This window comes from Podarcis filfolensis, assembly GCF_964270895.1.
Source record: "Podarcis filfolensis genome assembly, chromosome: 5".
NCBI lineage: Eukaryota > Metazoa > Chordata > Lepidosauria > Squamata > Lacertidae > Podarcis > Podarcis filfolensis.
The window spans coordinates 44,626,610-44,646,623 of record NC_139608.1 but is presented as its reverse complement, the minus strand read 5'-3'; the positions used below and the strand labels follow the sequence as shown (position 1 = coordinate 44,646,623).

Here is a 20,014-nt window from a genome sequence, read left to right as displayed (position 1 = left end):
GCTGTTTAGATTGAAGGAAGCAAATGTGTGCCTATTTAAAAATAAGTTAAGAACCTGGGTTTTCTTGCAGTAATGATCAGTACTTCTCCATCAGGACTCTATAGCCCTTGCGAATGCATCTAATCAGCTAAGTGATACTGTCTGGTTGGGAGCCAGAGCTCCCTCCCCATCTTTGGCAGGAACTCAACTCTTGCCCAAATTCCTGCCATTTCCTCCTTGCTTGCATAGCTGTAAATGTTATTGATGGCAATGAAGTTATCCAGACTCTCTTTAGAAGCCAGCTGCACTGCTTTGGACCCTAAAATAGCAGTATTATAACCTCCTTCGGATCTCCATGCATGCTGTCTTAATATAGCAACCATATGGGAAGGGGGTGGGGGGTGCAATCTGTCTGGACTCCCTGAAGTCAGAAGCTTCCCCCTGGACCTAAAGTGCCCAGACAAAACAAAATAATCCTGTAGATTCCTAATGTCTCAAATGAGATCAGGATTCTTTCTTGAGGATTAAGCACAAGGTATATCATGCTGGAAATGAAATGCAACGGCGATAGTTTTTCAGCCTATACTTCCTTGAACTATTGGGCTCTGTTTCCCAGGGAGAGTTAACTTGTGATGTTGTTTGAAGCCCAATTGTGTAAATGTAGAATTATGCCTTGTTTATTTGGAGCATGTGTGATACCTCTGCTCAGGTTACAGTCTAGAAAAAAATAGCTTTTGGAGCAGGAGGATAGGGCATTACTGAGCTTTTTCCCCTGCCTTGCTTCTCTCTCCCCCCTCCCTTGAGCTTTTTTGTGCCATATGATCAGTTCTGAAGCACCATTCAATCACATGAAGGCCAGATGTGAGTATTTCGAAACAGTTTGGTCTCTGCTGGCGTGGAGATGATAAATGAGGCAGTTCTGTTTACGTGGCAAATGGAAGCAGCCTCTGATTGGTCTGGGACGGAACAGGGGAGGAGCTGATAACTTACAACAGGCGAACAACAAGCGAAAGTCTCAAAGACAGATTCATTCTGTGTAGAACAATGCAAATGAGGGTTCGGTTTTAAAATGAGAAAGAGGCAAAAGGCTGCCATGGACTAGAGCTCACTTCCTTTGGAGTCACAGGTCTGTGGATTTGATAAAGTTGACTGTAGCCCATAAAAGCTTAGAAAACCTTTTGCCGTTGATAAGGTACCACAAGGCTTAAAACACTGGTGTGCCGTGGATTTGTATTTAAAAGGGTAATGTGTAATGTTTGTAGAGAGGGAGCAATACGCCCCTTGGCCTAGTTTCAGAAGGAAAGGGGCATCCCAAAGATTAATACAAGGTGGGTTTAACTACACAACATGTGGGATTCCCTGTTACTGGTGGAAGTGATACAGATAAAACGAGAAGGATTTCCAGGCAGCCTGGTTTTGAAGATCAATAAATGTGCAGTTGCTTTATTTTGTTAATTTATATCCTGCCCTTAATAGCAAGCACTCTTGGGATTTAAATACAATAAAATCACTCAATAAAACCATCTCACCCTGAATTGCTTCATCTCCTTCTTATAACACAGAGGTGGTCTTTAGGGGGAGAAGGATTTTCTGCTCGCACCAAAAACTGAACAATGTCTTCCAGGGGAAGAGCATTCCACAGAGAAGCCCCTTTCCTAACATAAAGCATCTCAGGCTCCCCTCACTGATGGAGTGACAAGAAGTCCCTACCTGGCAGATCCTGCAGCCTAGGTAGAACAATGCAAAGAGAGGCACTCCAGTGGCTTCATAATGGTGTTAAGCCCTGCCCCTTACTGCCAGTCTCTGAACACTGCCCTGCAGATAGACCAGGGGTTGGCAAGGTTTACCCCGCCGCTTCACTCCAGCGGAGATCACTCCATGGGCTAGAGCGTGCATGTGCGTGAGCACACGTGCCCACGATTTCAGGCATCTTCGTTGACGCAATTTTCGGTGCCGCAGAAGTGAGTCCCTGTGCCACACTGCACCGGTTTAGAACAGTGCGTGGGGACTCGCCGAGCGTGCGGCTTGGTTGGGGGGCGGCTCGTGGGCCAATTAAATGACTCCTGTGGGCCGCTTGTGGCCCATGGGCCTTAGGTTGCTGACCCCTGAGATAGACACATTGCTTCTGCTCCTAACTCCCAACCCACAGAGCCAGTCCAAGAGGATACTGTGGTTAATGATATCAAAAGCTGCTGAGAGATCTAGGAGAACTAACAGGGTTTCATTCCTTCTTTGCCTCTCCCAGCACAGGTCACATGTGCCTCTCACAGCTCCTTCAGTGCCAAAGCCAAACCCTAAAGCCAGATTGAAATGGAGCCAGAAAAATAACTTTTCCCAAGCACTTCTGGACACTCACCACCATTTTGAGCAACTTGCCCCAAAAGCGGGTATTTTCCTCTGGGTGGCAGTTGTATACCGCTAGTTTCATGGGTGGATAACTGAGGGGCTACACCCCTAACTGCTTCAGGGCAGCAGGAACTACTCCCGCATATGATAAGCATTTTCTACCACCTGGACCCACTGCCGGCCTTCCCTAGCCATCTCTTGCAAGTCTGAGTGTACACATGATAAGTCGAACACCTTGACGTGCCTTATCCATTTTAATTAAACCGCAAGCCAGGCAACTTCCACTAGAAATGCCTTGCAGAAAGTTTTTGTTAAATGTACATGCATGCACTGTGTTGGACTGTTCAAAGCAAAAATGCACTAGAGCAGTTTTATGGATCACCTTGTATTTATTTAAACCATTTTAATCCTGCCTTTCAGTCAGAAAGGCACCCAGGGTGGCTTATATGAGATCCATAACAAGCAAGAATCCTGTAGCCTCCTGATGCCGTTGCATTTCAGCTTCTACCAGCTGATGGTAGTTGAGTTCAACAATGCCTGGAGGGCCACAGGTTCCCAATCCCTACTGCAGTGTCTGCCCCTCCTTTGTCACAATGGGGCTCAATGGTTATATGCAATAGTATTGTTGGTGATGGGAGGGGGGAGGCTGTAGAGGCTGGGACCAATTAGAATATAAATGTCGTGCAGTTTTTAATCTTTTTAGAAAACCCTTAAAAGTAATGCTAAGCAGATGTTCAGAACAAAAAAATGCTAGCTGTCTTCCCTTTCAGAAGCACTCTCATCTTTGTCTAGCTGCTGTCAGACACAGGGAGCTCTGGTGTTCTTCCTATATGTACATATATCTTTTTTATTTGGAAATCTACAATATAGCTTGCCAGTTGCTTGCATGCTTCTACATTCCCTGCCGCCTGTGCTCTGCTTTGGCTCAACTGCTGTTGACAAGTGTGTGTGTGTGTGTGTGTGTGTGTGTGTGTGTGTGTGTGTAGGGGGGGAAATGCTTCTTTTAAAAATTTACAACCAATTAGCATTCAGGGCAATCTGATTAAATGGCAATTGTGTGAATAGCTTGGTTGCACTTCAGCTGCTCCTTCAAAAAACCCAGTCATGGATAGAAATCTCACCACCCCCCTCACCAAGTAGGTCAGTTGCATACTATTTTAAAAACTGTATCTTGTGCCACTGCGGGAGCATATGGTTCCAATAGAACCATAAGCTCTATGCATTTTCTTATTCCAGATATTTTTCATCATTGCCTGTTTTTTGGCTCTTTCAATATTGGTTTGGCATGGTCAGTGCAAACTCTGTTTGGGGTAGTTGGGGAGTTCTGGAGTATTTTCCCTGGATGGAATTATTCTGTGGCTTTATTTCATTATACTGTCACCTCTGTTTCTCTTTATCCAGAGAAACCTCAATAGCTAGACACAGTATGTACGTATTTGGTTTAGTGTTTTTAAACTTGCCATGTGTGAGCTCCTTCTAATGCATGGACTCCTTTTAAAATAAAAGCCTCATGGCAAAGGGTTAGCCAGGCCTCAGTTCCTGGAACATCTAAAATAACAATGTCTTTGAGCATACTGAACATGTGCAGAATGCTCCCCCCCACCCTGTGCCAGTAAGTAACCAGAGTCAACCCTTGTACACTTGATCAAGACTTTCAGAATGGAACATTACCTTCTCTCCCAGAGACAGAAGCTCATTCAAGAATGTGCGGCTTAATTTTCCATTTTACAGATGAATGAACAGGGTTTTGCTACCAACCTAGTGTGATTTCCAAGTAACGTTTTTACTGTTTCATGTGATGGCCTTGCAGGTGCATGCTGGGTATATTTGGGTACTGCCCTGGATCTGCACTAGCTTCCATTCTGGCACAACTCAAAGTCAGGCAGGTCAAATAATACTTGAGTCTATTTATTTTGGTCCCAAATGGTAGGTGTAAAGCTTATCTTACAATTCAAATCTTTTAAACTTCAGTTGCCTCCAAAAGGTACTGAAAACAGAGGCTTTGGTGATATTAATGAATGTTTAGCTGATCACCTGCTTATTGACCAACTTAAAAATACATTTTAAAATTGGTTAATAAACCAACAGCTCTAGTCTTGGCTCAGGATAGAGTGGATTGAATTGAGGTGCTAAATTCACAGGGTGACCTCCAGTCTGCGTTTGTGCTGAAGCACTCTAATCATACCTTTGCCTTAAGAACAATGTCAGTGTCTATCTGGATGGCTTCAGTCCATACAGGACCCTGCTTAGCTTTGCAAATCCAGTTTTATTGCTGCACTACATACTCAGAGGGTCTTGTAGACAATGGTGCAGCTAAGTAATTTTAGATCCTGGACTCAGTGGTGTTGAGCCATTGGATGGGAGAATTAGATTGTCATGACATCAGTTGTGAAGCACACAATTAACATTTCTCTTCCTCCTCCACACTTGCTGTTCCATGCTTAACAACTGCTTCTACAAGTATGGGGGACTTCCAGCTCTTTGGGCAGATTAGGCCCATCAGCACCCTGCCCTCACAGTGGCCAACTAGATGCAGTGGCTTAGCGTGGGGGGTGCAGGGGGGGCCAGCCGCACCGGGCGCAACATCTGGGGGTTAGGGCAAATCCACGGGTTAGGGGGCGCAAATCCACGGGTTAGGGGGCGCAAATTACTTGCCTTGCCCCGGGTGCTGACAACCCACGCTACGCCACTGACTAGATGCCCATGGGAAGCCCACAAGCAGGACTCAGGTCCTGTGCAACAGTCCTCTTTCCTCCTGCAGTTTCCAGCAACTGGTGTTCGGGGACGTACTGCCAATGATGCTGTCATTATGGCCAATAGCTATTATCCTCCACAAATTTGTCAAATTCTTCTTTAAAGCTATCCAGGTTGGTGTCCATCATGGCCTTCCATGAGAGTGACTATGCGCCATGTGAAGAAATTGCTTTTTAAAAATCTGTCCTAAAACATTCAACTTCATTGGATGTCCATAAGTTCTAGTGTTAACAGAGAGGTTTTTCTCCCTCTCTCATATCTACTTTATCCATGCCATGTGTAATTTTATAAACTCCCATCATGTAACCGTTTTCTCTAAACTAGAAGTCCCAAATGCTGCAACCTTTCCTCATGGGGAGTTGCTCTGCCACCTTGATCATTTTGGTTGCCCTTTTCTAAGCTTTTTCCAGTTCTGCAATATTCTTTTTCAGGAGAGGGGACCAGAATTGTGCACAGTATTCCAAACAAATGCAGTTGCAGAGTGTGCTGCCGATTGTTCCTCTGCAAGCAAGGCTTACGTTTGGCACCTTCAACATTTGGCACCAAATGCGAGCCCGACTGGGATATGTTCCACTGATATACAGCAACCATAGTCAGACTATATAAACATCATAGCATAATCATGACTACTGGAATAAAATGAAGTTTGCTTCTACTTCCCTGATTTACTTGGCTATATGCAACATTGTGTTGTATAAAGAATAATGCATTTTTTATTTTAAAATAATAATAATGAGTATTTGTGCCATGTACATGCCATGTAGTCCGTGATTACAGAATGTTTTTAAAATAAGAAAGCATCATCCCATTGCCAGGTTCCGATACGGAGCCTTTTTTTGCACAGGATGTTCACTTAGGACCCTTCTGTGCTGCGGGACTGTAAGTGTAGGCCCTGAGGTGCCTTAGGTGCACCATTTCTGTGAATCATTCCTATGTCAACAACTTCCCACTCCCCCCCCCATTTGTCTCAGTTGTTTGTATTATGCTTGTTAAAATTACTAATAAGTTATTCAAAAACAAAGCAAAACCTTTCTGATTTAGACCAAAGTTACATAATCCCCTGCCTATACCTGTTACTAATGAAACTCTACCACAGGGATAACTTTGTGCCTTCTTATGCTCTTCTTTTAGCAACCTCCTTGGTTGTTTCCTTGCTGTGAGCTTTATGGAAATAGTTCCTCTGTGTGCACATTAAAAAAAAAAAAGCTGTTCAGTATTTTCTGGGCCATAAAACTGCTTCTCTGTATTTCTAATGCCTCTTCTTCTGCTCTTCTTATTTCTCTGCTGCTTCTTTTCTTGGACTTTGAAGTCTGGATGTCCAGCTTATCTGATTCTCCAAAGAAGGTTATTGCAGGTACTATATTGTTTTTATATACAAATTTGTGCTTGCTCTCTCTGGTACCCTGGATGTCAATTAAGGATCTCTAGAATGGGGGGTGGGGAGAGAATGGCAGGCTATAGGCAGATAAGTGGCATGGGATCCCTACTCAGGGATAGATTGGGATAGAACTTTGACTAACTATATGGATCAACCGTTTGGCCACTAATCTAGATGGCTTTAAAATAATTGGACAAGTTCATGGAGAGGGCTATTGAAGTCTATGAGCCATGATGGCTATGCTCTCCATCCACAGTTGGAGGCAGTAAAGCTTCTGAATACTAATTGCTGAAAACCACACAAGGGAAAAGTGCTTTTGTGCTCAAATTACGCTTGCAGGTTTCCCACAGGCATCTGATTCAGCACTGTGAGAAAAGGATGCTGGGCTAGATTGGCCATTGGCAGTGCCTCCCCCCCCTCCAGGTGTATGCCAGGGTACGCAGTGCCAGCACTTCTTTTTGTTGTTAAAAAGTGTGGCACTTACCTTAACAACTTCATGGTGAGTACCGGCACTCATTTTCCTAGAAAAAAAGCACTGGCCATTGGCCTGATCTAGTAGGCTCTTCTTAAGCCTGTATGTCTACTGACTGGCAGCAGCTCTCCAGGGTTACATACAGGGGTCATTCCCAGCCTGCCCTTGAGGTGCCAGTGATTCAGCATTGAACCTTATGCAAACTCAACCACTGAGAAGTGGCCTTTGCCCAAGATATAAATAAGTTTCTGTATGAAGTTCCTGGTCTTCTAAACTACTTAAACATACAACCTTAACTCCAAGATGATCAGTTCTACCTTTCATCTCCTATATTGCAGATCCTCCACTGGCTTATTTACTTGCTTCAGTGTTCCAGAATTAATGCTGTTTGCAGCCTGCTATACCAGTTGTACAGTTTTGCTGTATACCAAGAAAACCGACCAACTATTCTTTGAGCCTTTCCAATTATTTCAGCAAGTTTCATTTTAAAGTTATGCCTCATTTCATGTTCTATTCCTTTTAACTTGTCCCTTTGTTTTGCTATCTGTTCAGTCCTCACATTTGTGTTTGTCTACAGGCTGGCTAGCACAAGCCTTGTCAATCCATTATTTTCTCAATCTGCATTTGGCATTTTACTTGTCTGTTGTATCCATTCATGCACTAAGCTTCCCATCTTGTCTCTTTGTCTCCTCTAGCATATTCTCAGATTTCTTTCTCTCCCTCCCTTTTTCTTCTTTCCCCATCATTCTTCCACCCCCTCTCCCTCTCAATTCTTTAGGTGAAAGGTGATTTCTATCTTCCATCATACTCTTGAGTATTTGGATTTTACTATGTCAGTTGTTAGTTTTTACGAAATGGTATTGTGATCCGCTGTGATGCTGTCTCTTGATATTCTTCTGTGTTTTGCAATCATTCTCCTCAAGAGACCTGTATGAAGACAAAGAAGCATTAGAAGCAATTATGTAAATATATAATCCAAAATTAAAGTGGACCAAGGGTATTAATCATTCCTCAGGCCTTTAAGGGTCATTTTAAAGTGTAGCCATCTAATGACAATTGCATTTGATGATGTCCCACATGGATACACCTGAGAAGTCAATTACAGTAAATGGGATAGTCAACTGTTTCTTTAAAAAATTACAAATGGGACCTAGTTTGCAAATTATACTGCACAAATCCTAGCAGTGTTGACATAACCTATTTCATAATGTCCTGAACAAAATTTCCCTAATCCACTGCACATTTCCCAAGAAAAAAGTGTTAAAGCAATTTCACAATCCCTAAGTTAGTTCTGCAGCATGGTGTAACTATATAAATAATATTCACCATATCCACAATACGATGACAAATCTCTTGAATCTCCTCCCCCCCCCCATTTAGTTATTCTGCTTTTCCTCAGTAAACTGTATCCAAATCAGCTTACAATAAACATTAAGACAGTATGTTTTTACAAATTTATCATGCAACTGCTTTTGGAATACAGTACTGTACACAGTTCTTATATAATCTCCAAAAAAGAGATTATAGAGCTTGAAAATGTGCAGAAGAAAGTGCTTGGGGCTGGGGCAGGGACAACTCCCCTTTGAGATAAAATTACTGTAATGGGGAGGCTTCTTGGTTAAGGGAGGGGAGGAAGGTAAGGGCCTGGAGATTATAGAGGTTTGTACAATTATGCACTATGTGAAGAAAGTGGATAGACAGATGTTTGCCTCTCATATAATACTAGCAGTCAGGGTCCTCCAATGTTGGGAGGTTCAGGAGGAAAGACAAAAGCAAGTCCTTCATGCAGCAGATAGTCAATGGAATTTCCTACCACAAGATATAGTAATGCCCACCAACTTGAATTTCTTTAAAAGGGGATTAGACAAATTCATGGAGGATATCCATGGCTAATGGTCATGTTAACTGTATACTGCCTCTATGACTCTTAATATCTTGCAAAGGTAGACCGCTTGCAAAGGTAGGTACTCTCAGGTGACCAGCAAGCTCAGGAGCAACAGCATTTAGGGTGTGGCATTTGGTGCTTCCTTCCTGATGAGCCCATTTTTAAAGGCCTGTGTGGAGCTGACTTGCCTACCGAGTGATTCGTTTACTTATGAGAATACTTATAAAGTGCCATCCCATAAGAAAAATATAATGATGGTGTACAATGAGGGATGGGAGCTTGGGGTGGAATAAAATAGAAGCTTCAATCTGAAGCTTTCATGCTAGGTCCTGAGAAGCCAAGGAATGCAGCTGTATCTGGCCACCTGCCCACAGTTTCTTCTTATTTCAAGAAACGGAGGTTACCTGGAGAATACAGAGAGGTTATGAGCATCAGGGTGGGTGGACTAGAGTGTGGACAGAACTGAGCATATTTTAATTTTAAAAGGGAACAGGGCCTTTTAAAAAAGTTTGGAAACCACTGTCTATAAAAACTGTAGAGGGCTAATACAGAGGCTAGGACTTGCTCATTAGTATTATGACACATCTGGCCTCCTGACCGTGGCCACTTTTCAACTCTCTCTCTCTCTCTCTCTCTCTCTCTCTCTCTCTCTCTCTCTCATGTTTCTAGTTCTCATTTTTGTTGAGACTTGACAGTGTGTGAGGGCTTTTGTTTGCTTAATCTTCCAGAAAACTTGCTGTTTTCTTGGAATTATTTCATAACCTCCCATTGCTAGCTGTTTTTTCATTTGTGTGTGTGTGGCCTGTGGGGTTGTGGTGGTACTTAGAGATGGACTAAGAGTATAGTCATAGTCTGACTGAAAGTAGGGAAGCTTCAACATCCCCTCATTTGGCTCGAAAATCAGCCATGTTTTGTGAGCTTTTCTTCAATGTACTTGCAGAAGCTTGAGAGTTGAAGGATGCTCACAAAATCCTGATGTGACTAACAAAAATCCATGGAGACATAATGTTCTTCACACACTTCCAAAGAAATTTTAGAATACTGAATGCCTGCCAGTGGCTTGGGTATATGTGTGGTAAAAAGCGAGCTATGCTGAAGACCCTCTTGTCCCATCAGTCTACATAGGTGCATTGACCTTGGGCTTGCTTCAGCTGTTTCTGTAGCCACAGACCTTGCAGCTCAAGGTCATGGGTGCAAACAGCAACGTTGGCACTAATTACTTTGAGCTACAAAAAACCTAGTAAGCACAGCCTTGAGGAAATGGGATTTGGGTGGGTGACGCTGTCAACAGAACTGAAGCAAGGGGCCTGCCAGAGGTGGATTGTGCTTGAAGTCATTTGAGCAGGGGTGCTTGCATATTCTTCAAATACTCATTACTTCCCTAATTGCAGTTTATCCACCCATGCTTTTTCATTATTCACACATGTCAGGTGCTGGCACGACACAAAATAGAATTGCTTTTGCAGAAGTAGGATGTTCTGTACCATCTGAGCTATTGATTGCTTTCCATTATAAAAGAGAGCATTGCTACATGCTGACCACTTTGGTTACCATTGATAACCTTCCTTCGCACCTGCTTTTACAATGTGGCATTATGCCTCAACACCACCTTTGATACTGTTTTGAATGGTGTCTCATTTGAAGGGTAAAAGTGATTCGTTTCAAGCCAGCTGTGTTGATGAAGAGCCCTGATATTGCTGACACCCAGTGCTCATTGTGATGAGTGGAGCTTTCAGAAGCAGGAATGTTGATAACAAACTTACTTCAAATTGTCCTTGTGTGCTTGTGCTTTTAGACTTACCGTGTTTGAAATATGGTCGACAAACTACTATAAACACCTATCCAATTTTAACCTCTCCTTGGTGACTACATTCTTGACAGCATTTTTGCTACCCTCACTTCCTTATCATTGTTGGTTTGGCTGTTATGTAGATGGAAAATTCGATACTGTAGAAGAGTTGGAAGTGACTTTTATGTTTATTGAAGTGAAGTTTGTGGAAAAAGCCATAGAATGAGCCAGTATTCAGAGTTCAGATGACAGTTTGGGATTGCTTGGTGTAGCTCACAAAATGAAAACAGCATATGCCAAGAAAAAGAGTTCTTGATCAACTTCTTGCATTCATTTGGATACTGCTGATTACCCTGTCACTCACAGATGAACATTGGGAACTACTACAGTTCACTCAACAGGTTGTTGCTAGTACTGACTTAGAATTTCATACACACCTGCTCTCCTCTAAAGGGACATGTAGATAAGGAATAAGGAATAAATTAGGAATTAATTTTGGCACCATATGGTATATTAGCGTGGTTAACCGTTATTGGTTGATCAGTAGTGTTTGCTGTAAACAATGTCTGCCATAACAATTGTTTTAGTTACCGTATTTTTCGCTCTATAAGACGCACCAGACCATGAGACGCACCTAGTTTTTGGAAGAGGAAAACAAGAAAAAAAATATTCTGAATCTCAGAATCCAGAACAACAATAGGGATTGCTGTGCAGCAAAAGCAGTGATCCCTCTTGCTGTTCTGGCTTCTGGGATAGCTGTGCAGCCTGCATTCGCTCCATAAGACGCAAACACATTTCCTCTTACTTTTTAGGAGGGAAAAAGTGAGTCTTATAGAGCAAAAAATACGGTATATGATCTTCTTTTTACCTCCCCAGCTTATCAGTATGAGATATTTGGTTAGGTTAGCATAGTATTATATGCATCATTTTTATGGCACCCAGTTGATGGCTAGAATGCCTATATACCATTCATACACATGCATCCCAGATTAATCTGGAAACATTTGAGTTCTAATAAATTAGAGCCTGGCTGATACTACCATGCGATGTTCCAAAGCAATGAAGTGTTGATAGCTAGTATGGCTTCCTGGAGCATGTGCTAACCTTGCCCATTGCATAGCACATACTTTCTCACCCTGAACATAATAAGTTAGGGATTTACAGTTGGCACTAGAGCATGCTCCTGTAGGTGTACATCTTGCAGGGATCAAGACAGATGTGAGAAGAGTTAGTCTTGGGATCGCCCTGTAAGAGGCAAATTTTCCCTTGTCTTAAGTTCTAAGAAACATTGGGGGCGGGGGGAGGGGGTTGCAGGGAACAAACAATCTGCATGGCATGGAAAGGAAAAGACAGTCTGAAAAATTAGAGACAAAGATTTGTCCTTGGATTTTGCGTGGCTAACACTGAAGGCCATGTGTGCCTGATTAGGCGCGGCTTTGGTTTAGAGAACTCAAAGCTCTTTCAGGTATCAAATTATGTCTTTCAGCAGTTTAATAGAAAGCAAAGTTTGCAGCTCATCGGATACTTTTTTGTGTATATGGCCATGGGAATACATACAACTGCCTAGGTGTGAGATGGAGGTTGAGAAAGGGAGGCTTGCACCTCTAAAATGTTAAGACTCTGAGCCAAATTCTCTCTCTGTTTGGCACCGTGCAGTATTACCTGGCTGGATTTGTTGCGATGGCAAGATGCAGGCAATTGGAGCTTCAGTAAAAGTCCATGTGTATGAGCAGCCTTTTGCAGGAAAAAAGTTAAATGGGAGGAAATTACTGTATGTAAGCCATTCGAGAAAGCAATCTCCCCACCCCCGGTCTCTTCTGTATTTAATGCTCTCAGGCCCAAAAAAAATGGTTCTTTTTACTTGTCTTCCCTCCGCCTCCCCTAATTCTGCCTCTGCTCACCAGTTCTCCCCTGCAAATACACCCTGGGCTGTTCTTATACCCTTCCTTTCCCCCTTCTGGCTAGGGGGAAAGATGCCTGTAGGGAGCTGTTTTCTGGAGAGAATCAGTAGATGGGACAGCAAGGTTAAGCATGTCTCCCTTCCAGCTTTCTCCACATATATGTTACCTCAGCAAAAGTAATTTGGAAGAACTGTGGCTGCCAAGATGTAAAAGTTCTGCCCTGAGTGCACTTTGAGAACACTTGAACTGAGCATAGAGAGAACACCTGGTCTAATAGTTTCCTGCTCCTAAACTTCTCTAAACCAAACTGCCACCTTTAGGAATGTTCTTCCACTCTTCAATCCTGCCTTCTCTTGAAAAGATCAGCCTCTATCCCTTTTCTATCTCAAAGCACAGCTAAAAGAATCCACACTTGCTTCGGCCAGTTGAAATGGGTCAAGTGCCAAAGTATTTAGGTGTTCTCCAACTGTTGGGGAACTTGTGTCTGGCAGCTTCTTGGATGCCCTCCAAGTGGTTTCACACATCTGTGTGTGGAATACCATTGCCTTAACTTTTTCTACCTGTAACCTAGTTGATTGGAGTCCGTAGACTGTGAGCCAATTTTCCAAGAAGTTGAGGTGGTTGGGGAAAGGAATCTGACTTCACCCTTTCCTCTGTCTCAACTTTTTCTTGGCTGAATGTCATCTCTGAAACCAACAAATCTAAAGTGATTGGGGGTGGAGAGCCTGGAGAACTAATGAATTTCTCTGATTAGAGATTTTCAAAAGAAAAAGACATATGAGAAGGCAAGGCCAGAGATACGACATGAGCACTAACTGTGTCAAATATCAGTGGGACTAGAGAATCGCCACTTATTTTAAGTTACCAGTCTTGCTAACTGTGTATTGGACAGATCCCCATTAAAGCACCTGCTGCAATTTAAAATGGAGAATTGGCTAACCTTTGTAAAATTGGTTGTGAATAAAAACAAACAAACATTAGATTTGGCAGGGGGATCAGTAGAACCAGATGAAAAAGGACAAGCAGACATGGAAAAGGATAAAAATGTATGGAGTATAGATGGAACTAGAATCAAGAAATTGATCCCATTTGCAGCTTCCATGGATAATACTTGTTACCTTGTTTCTGTGTTGCTTATTGTACCGCACTGAAGAAAAGGCTGGATGAAAGTGAGCAATGCCACTTCCTCTTTAAAAATATTACATACTTTAAATAGGGGTTTTTGCATACCCTTAGTCAGAACAGGGATGCGGGTGGCGCTGTGGTCTAAACCACTGAGCCTCTTGGGCTTGCCGATCAGAAAGTCGGCAGTTTGAATCCCTGTGATGCAGTGAGCTCCAGTTGCTTGGTCCCAGCTCCTGCCAACCTAGCAGTTCAAAAGCACGCCAAAAAGTGCAAGTAGATAAATAGGTACCTCTCCAGTGGGAAGGTAAACAGCGTTTCCATGCGCTGCTCCGGTTTCAGTGTTCCGTTGCGCCAGAAACGGCTCAGTCATGCTGGCTACATGACCCGGGAAAACTGTCTGCGGACAAACGCTGGCTCCTCAGCCTGTAAAGCAAGATGAGCACCGCAACCCCAGAGTCATCTGCGACTGGACTTAACTGTCAGGGGTCCTTTACCTTTACCTTTTTTTAGTCAGAACATCCTCAAAACTAGCCAGGTTAAACTTTTATTCACAGGATAGCTTGACATTTCAGCAACAGATGGAGGAACAGCAATAATCTGAGGTGTGTGTTGTAGTTAGGACTATGCTCAATGTTCCCCAATTCCTAATTAGAGGAAGTGCCCCATATTCTAGATGTGGACTTTGGTGGGAATTTTTACATTTTCCAGAAGTTGTTCACTGCTGTTGTTTCCATATTGGTTGCTGTCCTGATACTCCCTCTTTCTCCTTTCTATAATGAAATAAGCCAAATCATCAATTGCTTAAGATGATGAGCCGATTTGATTTGGCTGCATGTTGCTGACATCACTGAAGGCAAATAAAGCCATTTCAGAGTAAGGGCATGCTTCCTACATAAGCAACTGCTTTAGCTCACTTTTGAAGAAATTGCCAGAAGGGGAAGTGCCTTTTTAATGTGCGGGGGGTGAGTTTTTTCATAAAAATATTTCTCCTCTCAACTCTCCAGCCAGCACAGCTCTAAATGTAGTTCATGCTCCTATTGACTTGACCATAAGGAAGGTAGCCATTTGAGTACAGATGGATCATATTTTTTGTTTCAGTTATTTTGTTTAATTAGGTTAAGTGGATTGTGATTTCATGGAGTAATATAGGAAACATAAACTGGGTAAATTAAGAAAGCTCCCATTTATCTAGAAACCTAAATGGCTGTTCAAGATGTAAAGTAATATATTATCTGAGGAAACTATTTGATTGCTGGCAATCATGTCTATGTTACAGTCAGTCATGGCATTCATGTATATGTGTATGATTCTCTTACACACCCACACACACCCACACACCCACACCCCCACACACCCACACACCCCTAGCCAGCAGCCTCAGTGGCCAACCAGATGTATATGGGAAGACAAGAAGAAAAGTATGATTATTGCTTGTTTGATAATCTCTGTATTCCTTGCATTATATTTTCTATATGGAAATGACTTCGGTATAGAAAATCTCCCAACTTTTGAAGACATTATTTTAAGTATGTTCTCTCAAAACAACATTTAATAGAAACAATGAGAGAGGGTTGTTGGGCTTAATCTTTTGTTAGGAATCCAGTCTCCTAAATAGCTTATTTTTAATGAGCTTTGTGATGTTGAAGGGTGCCCCTGAACACATGCATACGTTTTCCATAGAGGAGTGGAGAGTGCAAATTCCCCTAGACTAGTGATGGTCAAACTTGGCCCTGCAGCTGTTTTGGGACTACAATTCCCATCATCCCTGACCACTGGTCCTGTTAGCTGGGGGTGATGGGAGTTGTAGTCCAAAAACAGCTGCAGGGCCAAGTTTGGCCATCACTGTCCTAGACTGATTTGAATCCTAAGCACTCTCTCTTTAAAAAGAAACCAGTAGAAATTTCATCTCAACTAGCCTGCTCTTTTTTTCACGATTGACAATGGAACTTAATAATACCACGATTATTCTCGTCCCCCTCCTCCACTGGTGCATTCACATTTGTATTTCCTCTACTTTAATCGGGAGAGTCAAAGAAGGGCAAATGTCTGTTGGGAACCTTCCTGCTAAGTGTCGGAAGGAACTCAATCCATGTTAAATTAGACAGTTTGGATGAGTCAAGTCCCTCTCTCTCTCTCTCTCTCTCTCTCTCTCTCTCTCTCTCTCTCTCTCTCTCTCTCCCCCCTCTCCGTTTCTCTCTCTTTCTCTAGAAGCTGTCCATCCTATAAATAAAATCTTTTGATAGATGGAACCAATTAAACATGTCTATGGAGAAGGTTTTTTTTACAAATGCTGCACGAAAGAAGAATACTTTTCTCTGCTCTGAAACAATGAAGGCTTCTTTTTCCTCTTTTTCTGTAGAATTGTGGATTGTGATAGCTGGAAAGGGTTTTCTAATTGTAGCCTCTTCCCAGTCGTAAAATAAATATTGCTTAAGATGCTGTGATAGATACATCTTTGCAGACTTGGTCTTTAAATATGTACCATATTGAAGGTGGGCAACTAACTTTACCCTTATTTGAGTTTAATATACTCCATACTATACTACAGATTATACTTTACAATGCAATGCCTTTATTAGACCAGTCAAAATGTTGCAAAAGAACAAGTTTGAGAGAGGAACTTGACTGTCTCTGTCTCAATGTGTATTACAGCTATTCTCTATTTTGTTTAACAAAGTAAAAGTGTCTGATTAACATTAATAGCTTCCCATATTAGTCAGTCAGTCAGCGGTTCGTTATCCAGCCCAAGCTGACCAGATTTTGGGCTGGAGGTGAGAATTCTCTTTCATGACAGTACCATGCTGGATGTATGCCATAAATTACAGGTCTCTAGGGAACTTACTTGCACCAAGCTGCCCCTAACTAAATTCTTCCTCCAATATTTATATTTGTTTTTCACTTTATCCCAGTTTTTGGCATGCAAGGAGCACCCAAGCAGCTAAAAACCATCACCAGAACTTTAAAAATTTGCAAAATATATAATGCATTAACAGCAGCTTCTCTCCCTCCTTATATGGTTTATTATCTTTTAAACTGGATGAGGACTGGATAGACCTTTAAATGGAGGTCTGTCCTCTGTGACCACCCTAACTGCTAGTTATGTGCTGGTTTTTCAGATGTAACTTCCTAGTAAACATGCATAGGTTTCCACTGTTAGCCAGTGATATCAGCCTTGCAAGGAGTAAGGAGGATTTTGACATCTATTGTCCGGTAAAGTGACTGGACCACTGATAATGAGGTGTCTTGTGAGCCCAGGTGGGGATATTCAAGAAGCATGCCATCCTGTGCTTGGAGGTAATGCCCCTTTTGATGCACACATCAAACTGAATGCAATCTTGTAAACGTCTCTCATGAAGCTTAATGATTGCTAGCTCATTTGAGAATAAGTTTTGGCTTCCTTCAGGGTTTTCTTTTGTTCATGACGTGTGTGTGTGTGTGTGTGTGTGTGTGTGTGTGTGTGTGTGGAGTCCTGAGTGGGGGGAAGAGCCCTGGCTTAAAAAATGCTTTTGTAGCACATATTTCTTCTTGCAGGCGCCGAGGAGTAATGTACAAGGGCAGATTTTCCTGTGGGTGTTTAGAAGTGGGTGGGGAAGGGCCTTGTTTATCTTCTGAGTGACTTATGAGCGAAGGGGCAGGCATGCTTCTGCAGCAGCTTGTTGCTATAAGGCAGGAAGGGTGAGCTTTGTCCCTGGTGGCAGAACACACTTTTTTTGTTTTGTTCCTTTGCTTTTTAAAAAACACACACACACCCATACGATTAAGACTGAGAAAATGAACCAGAAAATATGGATGGGCTGGGTGAGATGGGAAGACTTTCACAAGAGGAAAGAAATAGGCCTGGGCATTGCTCAGCTGGGTGGCTGGGGAGTGGAGGCAGGGAGAAAGAATCCAATGTAAGCATTTTGTGTTGGTTTAGAGAACTTTGAAGAATGACTCTTACTATGCGAAGTGTTGTGGGTTTTTTTACAGCTGCACAAAAAAAAAGATGACTCTGTATGTACATCTCAGTTTAACAGGGGGACACACTGGGGGGAGTTTTATTTGGAAAGAGCTTGAGCAGCGGAGCAGAGGGGAACTGTGTAAGCAGGAATCTGGTGCTGTAATTCTTCTTCTTCTTCTGTTTCAAGTAAACAGTCCTTTGCGCCCTCCCCTCTTCCCTTCCTCCACCCCCACCTCCCTTATTCAACACGGCTCATGTGTTTTCTATTTAAGGACTGCAGCGCGAGGCAAATATGATTGGCGTCCACAGCCCCCCTTTTGACTCTTAGCTTGAGCCTGAGAGAGCGAGGCAGGAGCTCAGCCTATGACGGGGAGAAGTTGTGGACTTGGGTGTTTTTCCGCCCTCCCATTTAGCGAGGCAGCCCTGGATTTCTCTCCCCCCCACTTTTTTTTATGCTGGTTGTGACCGAGATGGATTTTTCTCTCTGAATGGGAACAAGGATGGTGTGGCAACCATGTTGGAAAGAGGTTTATTTTCAAACTCCATCCTGCAGCTTGCTATCTAACAATATGCTGTTGTGTTAAACTCTTGGGTGGTTTTTTTCCCCCTCCCCCTTCTCCCCTCTTCAACCAGTCTCCAATGTTCTTCTGTACTACTCAGCTGTGGGCCAGAGGAAACTTCTTCTATATGGCCAGCCATTTGGGGATATGCCGCGAGCCAAGGTTGTATTCTGATTGGCTTGGCATTGATGACAAATCAGCCTATCATGAGTCGGATGGACAGAGGTCGCTCTCGAGGAGCCATGGCTGGAAGCTGGCTCACAGCTTGCTTTTTCCCTTCCCCAGGTGCTGACGCTAGTTCTGAACCTATGATCCTGGACCAGTATGTGGTGGTGTCTAACTATGAGAAACAGGAAAACTCGGAGATCAGCTTGCAAGCTGGAGAGGTGGTGGATGTAATAGAGAAGAATGAAAGTGGTAAGACATACTCTGAAAGAAATATATATGTACTTTTCTCCATTCCCCCTCCAGCCCTTCATGTATCTTATGTATTGCATCTGGTAGAGTGCCTGACTCGAGGTGGGATTTCTCTCTTCTCTCCCCCTGCCCCCACCAGTTGGTTTGGGCTTGGGGCCAAAATATTGCCTTTTGCTGTAAGAATGTCTTCCAAGCCTGTACATTAATTACCCAATATACATTAATGGAAAGTCTTGGGTTGTGGAGGAGGGGGATGTACACAGCATATGCTATGTATTTACTAAGAATGATACCGTTTCTCTGCTGGAAAAGATCTCAGTATTTCCATTACTTGCCACTATTTTTGAAGGATTTATTGGATGGACTATTTAAAAATATTCCTCTGGGGATGAAAACCTGGCATGGCAGTTCAACCTTTCACCCAATCACAAAGGATTGAGAGGTGGTGGGATCTTTATAGATTATATGGCAGTGAAAGGTTTAAAGTGCTTTTAAAAGTGGTTGTGTGGGTAACATTTGCTTTTAACTGATATAATTCATTTTCAAATAAGTATTATCGTTGCTCAGTGAAGTAATTCATTCTGAGTGTTTTAGTGGCTAACAGCAATCTGTCTTCTATGTTGTAATGAGATGTATCTAGTTTAGACAATGAACATTGTAATTTGAACTGAAACCTTCTAGCAAGAGACCACTTAGATTTTAAAATACACACTCCTAGTCTCCAATTAATAAAATGTATTAATCCAAGACTGTATATGTAATAAATAGAAAGTATTGGTGTTCATGTGTGACCTTTTGGAAACCAAAGACTGGGTTCCTTTTTAAGGGAGAAAAGCATCAAAGCTCTTTGGGCAATTCCTAGATTTTGTTTCTCTACATAGCAGTTTTAAGCTATCAGACAAAACAAAAATGTCCAAAGACTTGAATACATGTTACCTGGCAGTTTAGAATTAACCTTCAGTCAAGTTTCTGTCTCTTCATCCACCTTCACACTAGCCATTCTTTCTGACCTCCCCCTGACTTTACCCACCTGACTTTACTCCACCGCTGGCATTTCTCCTTGTTGGAGGACAAAGCTGTGCCTTCCAGGCAGCCTTCCCTGTGGCCCCTAAGCTAACAGGCTGCTCTTGGGTGTGGTAGATGATGTTGTCCCATCACCACTGTTGCAGTAAGATTCAGTGGTCAGTGTGGCCAGCTTCTCCACATGAACTGGGTGTGTGTGCTCTTGTCATTTGCCACACACAATAAAATACCTTGGGGTCAGCTCTGAGAAAGGTTGAAAGCTTATTGGGCAACTAGATCTAGGGCTTAAGCAGTGTGGTAGGTTGAGACACTCTGGCCAAGGGTTTAAAACATAGTTTCCATTATCTTCTACAGATGACTATAGTCCCAGTACTGTGGTAAAGGTGGGAGTGTAGCTCTATAGCATTCCCCCCCGCCAACCCAGTGCAGGAGCAATGACTTAATC

At 42.7% G+C, this 20,014-nt stretch overlaps 1 protein-coding gene across 15 annotated transcripts in view; it reads left to right on the top strand.

Annotated features, from left to right (window-relative positions):
• SH3PXD2A (SH3 and PX domains 2A) overlaps positions 1-20,014 on the top strand; it is a 254,016-nt gene that overhangs the window by 164,192 nt on the left and 69,810 nt on the right. For 7 of the 15 annotated variants that reach the window (XM_083616500.1, XM_083616498.1, XM_083616501.1 and 4 more), the window contains one exon: positions 18,415-18,546. In XM_083616500.1, coding sequence (XP_083472626.1) covers positions 18,415-18,546 — 132 coding nt within the window. Of the gene's footprint in view, positions 1-6,388; positions 6,434-17,809; positions 18,292-18,414; positions 18,547-20,014 lie in introns of those variants that run through there. The other 8 variants (XM_083616497.1, XM_083616489.1, XM_083616499.1 and 5 more) reach the window with 3 other exon arrangements.